The sequence below is a fragment of the Pleuronectes platessa genome, chromosome 3, assembly GCF_947347685.1.
Source record: "Pleuronectes platessa chromosome 3, fPlePla1.1, whole genome shotgun sequence".
NCBI classification, from domain to species: domain Eukaryota; kingdom Metazoa; phylum Chordata; class Actinopteri; order Pleuronectiformes; family Pleuronectidae; genus Pleuronectes; species Pleuronectes platessa.
The window spans coordinates 7,392,320-7,400,556 of record NC_070628.1 but is presented as its reverse complement, the minus strand read 5'-3'; the positions used below and the strand labels follow the sequence as shown (position 1 = coordinate 7,400,556).

General features: G+C 41.3%; 1 protein-coding gene across 3 annotated transcripts in view; it reads right to left on the bottom strand.

Moving 5' to 3' along the window:
• The window catches only part of sorbs2a (sorbin and SH3 domain containing 2a), a gene marked incomplete in the record, with an annotated part of 42,421 nt that overhangs the window by 10,506 nt on the left and 23,678 nt on the right, over positions 1–8,237 (bottom strand). For all 3 annotated transcript variants that reach the window (XM_053418502.1, XM_053418504.1, XM_053418505.1), the window contains 6 exon segments: positions 3,639–3,753; positions 3,932–4,148; positions 4,275–4,325; positions 5,801–5,867; positions 7,189–7,364; positions 7,914–8,040. In XM_053418502.1, coding sequence (XP_053274477.1) covers positions 3,639–3,753; positions 3,932–4,148; positions 4,275–4,325; positions 5,801–5,867; positions 7,189–7,364; positions 7,914–8,040 — 753 coding nt within the window.

Below are 8,237 nucleotides of genomic sequence, written 5' to 3'. Positions count from 1 at the left end.
GAGTTATTTTCTCCACACTAACAGCAATGAAGATAAACAAAATACTAGGTTTGAAATGAATAAATAATAAAATGAGTAACTGAAGAAATGGCTGATTAAAAGATACAGAATGTGTATGAGATGCAGAGGAAACTGCACAAAGTTTGTTTTGAAACTTGTAAAACTGCATATTCATTAATGAATGCATATTTATGTAAGTTATGAATGACTTTGCAGTTCTGAAAGCACACAGCTTCTTTTGTTTTTTTCTATTGATTTTTCCTGATAATTTATCAGTTCTATAGTGAACCAACTAAATGTCTTTTCAGTACCCACGAGCCACCAGACCAAAAACCCCAGCAACGCAGAGACTATAACACAGCCTGTCATAAGGGTGAGGGGGAGGGGGAGTCACAGCACCAACAAGTACCACATGCCCAAACAACTAGCCATACCCAGACTATTGGGGGAGACACATATTAAGAAAATCCTGGGTGGGGTGGACAGAGTGGGTGTGTGCCTGCACGGCAGGATTGTGGTCGAGGAGTAGCTATGGCCCTGACTTACCGGCCGCCCAAACTCCAGCTCGGAAAAGAACCTTATACCAGGCTCGTTCTCTAAATCTATGTCATCATAGGTCTGGAAAAAGCACGACAGTGACAGAGAGAGGAGGAAGAAGAAGAGACAGAAGAAAGCGAGCGTGGAAAAGAAGGCACACACAGAGAGAGACATGGACCTCATGGTTAGGAAGTGGCACAGGGAGACGGGCACAGGATAGAACACAGGACTGAGATTTAGAATGAGGACAAAACGTGACGAAGCAAAACCCGTTTATCTAATGATTTTGCTTTGGATGGTTATCCTAAAGCTTTTAGAGAGTGTGCATCTGACAGAGTTCAATCGTGATTAGACTTGTTATATACTCCGAATAATCTAATATGCACAGTCTGAGGAGACAATTTAAACACCTCGGCCCTTCTGATTTGATATCAATTAATTTCACGTGCAGTTAAGTTTTATGAGGCTGCATATTCCAGGAGAGAATCCCATTACTACAGTCTTATGATAATCCCCAGTACAGGTGACAGCTCATGGAAATCAGCATGTTACCTTGAGAATTACATATTTAACACGAACCTCATTATTTACAATTTACAGCAGGGGAGTCTCGGTGCATTTAATAAGAGGAGGAAGGTGCATCTATTACACATCTGTTTAGAAAAGACCTGATTAGACTCTTCTACATTGGCAGACATCCAGTTGACCCATAGTGCTACATTCACTGCCACATAACTGATGGTGAAGTGTGTAGGTGTGCATTGTACTATTATATTATCAAACTACTGATGGTTGTTACACTGGCTGATTACACAACAAATTATCCCTGGGAAATAATAAAGTATCCTTGATCCTTGATCCTTTAAATAAAGACGGTATCATAAACCACTGACCTGGTCTGATTGATCATATATTTAGGTAAAAGGTCATTGAGAGAGAGAGCACGTACTGGATGGTTAACCACACAAAACACGTTGGAAGGATGTTGAAGGGGTCAGGAAGGAACCCATTTTTTTTTCCAGTAACATTTTAGGATGATCAGGCATGTTTAGGGGAATGATGAGGTAGTGCAATTTCGTGCAGAGCCACATTAAAATCTGGATGCAGCCAATTTAAATATGTATCATTCGTTGGGCCTTGGCTGAGGTTCAGTACCTGCTCTCTCAGTGACCTTTTACCTAGATATATGAACAAGTAGGCCAGGTCAGTGGTTTACTGTCCTGTCTTCATTTAATCAGGGATATATTTCTCTGAGTTCCCTGAGAAATCGATGAAAATAGTGAAAGAACACTCTCGCAAAGTCAAAGAAAAATAAAAAAAACTGCTCCAAATTTTTCAGGATTCTTAACTGACCCATATCCCATCCTTCCTTTCAGTTTAAAGTTAATCCATCAGGTGGTTTTTACTTTATCCCGACAACTAACAAATTAACAAATACAAACAAACGAAGCGTAACCTACTTGGCAGAGGTGATGAGGAGAAGACTATACTTTTGTTTGGTTCATTTAATCCCTATCACATCTCATGAGGGCAAATTCCTTTAGAGTAAAGGACTGAGATGATAAGTTATCTATCTAGCCCATGCCTTGTTATATATTAAATGATACCGGCTAATAAAATGCTTCACCCCCGCGGTTGCGTGTCTGGTATGTAAATTACAGACAAGTTGCTTTAAGTGAGCCAAAGTTCATCTCTGTTGTTGGATGTTGATGAAGATGAAGATGAACACCCAGCTCATTCTGTGAATCATATCGAGAACGTTTTCATATCAAATCAACCTCCAAGTTATTTATCTATTCTCTTAAGTTGCACGGTTAAACTTCGACAAGCACAGTTTTCCATTTTTTTGCATTTGCAGACTTTGGCATTCAGCCAAGAGGTTTACTATTATTTGAACTGTAGAGACGATGCAGTGCTTTACTCCTCTGTCTGCTCTTTCTAACCCAAGCCCCAGAAGAACAGAGAATTTCAAGCCAAAATGAAACACCGCCAGGAGACGTTATGTGGGTGTTGTGGTCTTACATCTCTCGAGCTAAAATAAATTCAGGTTTGAGACAAATGTGTCAGCCTGTAAAAAAAAAGAAAAAGTGAGGCCTGGAGCAAACACTGGCAACCGCACAAGTATTGTAGACGGAGAGAATGAAACAGGATGGCAGAAAAATGTTTTTGCTTCCTACAACTAAAAAAATTGCCCTGATGGACAGCACCGAGAAGGAGATTTTTTTTTGTTGGTGCCATTTCCGACCTCAGAGATCTGAGAGCCACAGGTAGTGGACAGACAACATACATTAAGAGTCTCCGAAAGCAGTTTAGCCTGCGTGGGTTCACTTCTACTTTGTATGGCTTTTTCCTTTTATTACCTCCGTCTATCAGGGGCTGACTCATGCATTATTGTCCCCGGAGCGCACTCTCTGCTATCATCACGTCCAACGTCTGTGAATTCTTCACAAAAAGCTTTTTCCCTCATAACACCTCATCCGGAACAGGTTCTCCATTATCCTGTCCTCATCACAGATCACCCCATGGCTATTATTTTATTCGCCCTCCCCTCCACTAGATAATTATCTCTGTCGTCTGCTTCGAGCAGGCAGAAGAGAACAGTCACTACAGGATGCATCACTGATAACCTTCGCTTTTTACAGCCCACGTTGTGTCTGAAGCGGAGTCCACGCAAAACACCATTATAGAAAAATATTTCATCAATATGAAAAAATGAATTTGTAGCAGTGTCAGTTCAGCTCTCATCCTAATGTTTAGCTATATCTCTTCAAGCGGAATAGAATAATTTAAGTTTTACAATCTTCTAACAAATACAAACATCATTAAAAAAAATAGCAACCGAATCAATTCACAATCACAGTAATTCAAATATTTAACAATGACATCACTGTAGAACCAGTTAGGGAAGAAAGTCACATCTTCTGAATGTTACATAAAATAAGCTGATTCCAGATTAATGCCTACAGACCTCACAGGTAAATGAGACTTAAAGAAAGGCAGTGAAACGATAATTGATGAATTAATTAATTAACAACCATTCACAGAATTTTGAAAGGGAAAGTTTTAAGATTCATTATAATTATGTGTAAAAAAGTACTCACTGGTCTTTCATGCTCCAAAATGGAGGACTTCCCAGGCTCGTACTCAAAAATACTCTTGGGCTCTGCGCGGTACTTCCGTGTGTCAACTTTCCTGTCAGGAGGACCCCATTCATTCCTGGTACAAAAAAAAACAAAACACAAACAGACACAATTATTGTTTATAAAAAATGTTAAATACATAAATCAAGGAATAAGATTAACTGAGTAAAAAAAAAAAATTCATATGTATAGGCCTAGGGGAGGGGAGGGCCCTTTAAATGTTGTATTAATTCATTAATGAAAGTTCCTCTTACATGTCTGGGGAATCTTTCTCGCGGTCGCTATCTCTGGCCCTCAGCTGCAGGAGGGACGCCATGGGTGGAGGCGGTGGGGGTACAGGGGACGGAGAAGGTTCTCGAGGGCCCAGGTGTCCTCCATTGTCTGAGGGGCTCTTGGACAGCGGCCTGTATGTGTGTGTCCGGGGAGCCGGGTGGGCCATGGTGGTGGCGTTGGATGAAAGGCTGTGGTCATCTGTTAAGGACGACATTAAGGACACATCAGGCAGGAGAAGCAATAAGGCAGAGCAGGCCAGAGAGGAGATGACACGTGACTTACAGTGTGGAATACAACTGTGGCTACACATAAAGTAGGTCTCACCATTGTTAATGACAGCATAAGTTGCGTTGTATGTGTCAGAGTAGTCATCGTCTGTTGTAGAAAAGAATGAAACCTGATTATTATGATACAAGTGTGAAGTGTCCTCCTCAAAGAGAACCAGGTTTTTAGTTCGATTAAAGTGACTTTACAAAATAATAAAGTCAACACATTTTCACCCTGGAACAACCCGAGCAGCAAAATCTACTTTTCCTCTGTCAGTTTATTCAAAGCCGTTGCTTTTGTAATATGTTTTATTAAGCTTTAATTTAAAGAAACACTATGCAATTTTTGCTGAGCAACAGCGCCCTCTGCAGCCACATGTGGTGATGAATTCTGTTCGGCTCCCTGTCCGAGTGATTCAGTGATTTTCTTATTGAAATTAAAAACAAAGTCGATCAATCAGTTTTGTCGTCCCTCTCACTGAACTGAAAAACACCTGAACGGTGGATATAACACATGATACCCGGCATCCTGAACCAAAAGAGCTGCCGATGTAACAACCATCAAACTTTTTGTTGAAATCTTCATATTTTAAAAGTTTACTCCTTCTGTTTTTAGAAAAACTTCAAAGTCTTTTGAACTGATCTAAGGCTTTGCTTTACTCTTCAACTTGCTGGTCCTGATTCAGTTACACAGAATCAAATGGAGATCCACTACCAGAGGGCCTATGAAAATTCCCCTGATTTGATTATCATGATATATGATGACAAATATTTGTATTACATGATACGAAGATGTTTGTGATGTGTTCTGTATAAAAAATATTATTCCATGGGTCAAGAGGAGGGTCCATAGGGCTCCTAGGCTGAGAGTCAATATTGAGCTGGTGTTCAGGGTGAGGTACGACAATGAGAGAGAATTAAGAAGCTCCATTCTCACTGTACCATCAAAACTATTTTGAAGCTACTGTTTCAAGTAAAAAAGGATAAATATCAGACCCACAAATGCTGTTCCTGCAAAGAAAGAAGCTGCACACTCGAGTACTACAGGAGGTGAAAAAAAGAGAGAAGCTTTGTGTGGGACTGGAGAACTGCTTTATAAATCCACTGGAAGATTTGAGTATTCAGCGAGGGAATTCAGAGATGCATCAAAGAGACCATCACAAGCCTGCAGATGTAGCCTGCAGAAATACTCTGCGAGCGTCTGTGTGTTTGTGCTGCGGCAGGAGAAGCCTGAGCTGTTTAGAACAAACAAGCCTTGTACTGACTGTGTGCTTCTGTCAGGCCCACAAAATTAGAGCAGATTTCCCAGGACAGCTCTGTTCCTATTAGAGAGTTTCTCTCAATAACCGCCTCCTCTTCAGACTCCCTCGCTCGCTCGCTCGCAGTTAATGAGTTCTGGCTCCGAGGTTCTCTGGGTCTTTCAGTTTAACAAGAACAACTATGCTAAAGACACACACACGGATACACACATGCACATGCGTACAAGCAGCATGCATGCACAACAAATTCCTCCCATAAAGTGACAATCAAATCACATTGAACAGAGGGTAATTTCTCCATCTTGCTCGTTTGGTGCAGACTTACCTGCTTTGTGAACCTTGTGGATCTGCTTGAACATAGTTTTGTACCAATCCTTAGGCCGATCCACCGTCTGTGGAGAGAGAAGTGATCGTTAAGATTTACGTGCCGTGAAATGCAGCCACTGGGGAAACTGTATGGATCCCACTGTTTCATGGGACATTACAGAGCAAAGAAAAACACACTCAGCCTTTTCAGACATCCATAAGAATTTAAAAATAAATTGTCTATAAAAGTTTAATCTACACTCTCTGTAATGTGATTCAAGCAAATGCTGACCTCATATTATTTTATTTTTTACATCAAATTCCTTCCTTCGCTTTTCTCAAGTGAAACATAACAATATTTTGGAAGAATTATCTCAAACTCTGGGACAAATAAATTGACCCAGTCAAATGTGATTAGGGGCAAACGGCAAAACACAAATCAGATTAAGTGCTTAAATTAGTGCATATTTCAGCTTATACACATACTTGGCATACATCAGTTACAATATTCAAACATGCAGCCTACACAGCCCTGAAAAAACACAACAGTTACATAAGTAACTTAATGAATTACTGCAGCAGTCTGTTTTTATATGAATGTGCATGTTGTGATGTGCATCAATGTGAGCAGATTGGGTTTCATGGCAAAGACAGCTCTACAACAAAAAAGAAGTCCGAGCTCTGGTTCTGTGCCAGGAGAAACCCTGGTATGTGTCTTTGTTTATACTGTATAGATCTAATGGCCACTTCAAAAAGGAGCCATCAAATGGCAGAGAGACTTAATCCGCTCTTTATTCAGTAGCAGTGTCTGAACTCCGGTCAGAGAGTGTATGTGTGTGTGTGTGTGTGTGTGTGTGTGTGTGTTACCGTGTGTGTAGCATAGACAGTCCAATTACCACTTCCCTCTCCACGGTTACCAAACAGAGTGGCCACAAAAATGTTTGTCTGCTCACAATGAGGAGCATCTGTGTTTCGTTTTTCCTCTTTCAGGGTTTTTCCTTTGCCTCCTTTTCACCTTTTCTTTAACTTTTATTGCCCCATCTCTCGTTCTTCTCGTTTCTCTCACTCTGTGGTTTCGGATGGTTGCCTTTAAACCTCACTCGAACAGAGATGGATAACTGAGGCAAGTGTTGATACGTGAAAACCCTTAACAGAGATAACACACACTCGGACAAGTTGGCAGGAGGGACCTTGAGGTGCCAAAGGAAAGACCCTCTCTGAGCTCAACGTTGAAACTAGCACAGAGATACTGATAATATGGTTTCAAAAGCTGCTGACAGCTGAGAGTAATCCCCTCTCATGAGCCTGATCACATATCAAGTCAACAGAAATGGGTCTTAGGAAACCCCTGTGCTACGCTACAATTCCAAACTGAGAGCGTTTCATTCTGTGCACGTTTGACCTCACCGTGCGGATGGCGATAGGAATGCCGGACTCGTCCACAGGGCCGATGCCTTCATAATGAGGGGCTTTAATGATGGAGACCTTCTTTTCTTCTTCCGAGAAGGAGGCAATGGGCACAGTGCTGCAGACACTGGTGTAGCCCAACATCACAGACTCTCTGGTGACAGACTCGCTGCCCTCTGGAAACAGGAGGGAAGAGGAAAGAGACATTTCAGTCCACCCTAAATCAGACAAATGCTTTTTAAAATCTTACAGTCCTGTAGTTTGGAGATATACAAATCACCACTTGTAAACCATATGACCCCTTAAGAGATTTCTATCCTAACACTGTGCACGAGATGAATTCACAAAGGTCCCTTGAGTGGTGTTTAAAGTGGCAATAGACAAGTCTTGAACTTTAACTTATGAGCATTAAGCAGATGTTGATTGCATAGTGTGACACCATTGGCGCTCAGATTTGTTGAGACTAGGATTTCAAAAAGCAATTGTGTTTGAGGGAACCCACTCCAGGAACACACATGCATGTATTTTTCGTCAGTTCTGCCGTTTCAGAAAGGTAAAATGTGTCGGATGAAGTTCTGTTTTTGTGTTTCTTTGTACTGTATTTGCAATGCGGTGCAACAACTTCCCTAATCATGTCTTTTGTGTGCGAGCGGAGAAATCACCAAAGAATTACTGGTTGTATCCATGGCTGAAATGAAAGGGGGGACAAAAGAAGAGTGACTCACCCGAACTCCGACTCTGTCTCTGGAGCCCAGTGTGCAGTGAGGCGGGGAGAGGAGGATAGGACGGGGGAGACAGGGGTCTCTGTGGATGGCCTGCGCTTCCATTCATAGCGTGAGAGAGGACCTGGCCCTAAGAGTGACCCACAAACCAGAGACGGAGCCAGTAAGTCTGCCATTCACAAATAGCAACAAAATGTACAATAGTGAACTTGATCTTGTAGATCTTCTATAAAGAATGAGTTTCTTAACGTCAAGATGTGTTTAAATCAAAGAAATTATTCAACTTATTGCAAGAACAAAGTCTGGTATAGGAATAGATGTAACATA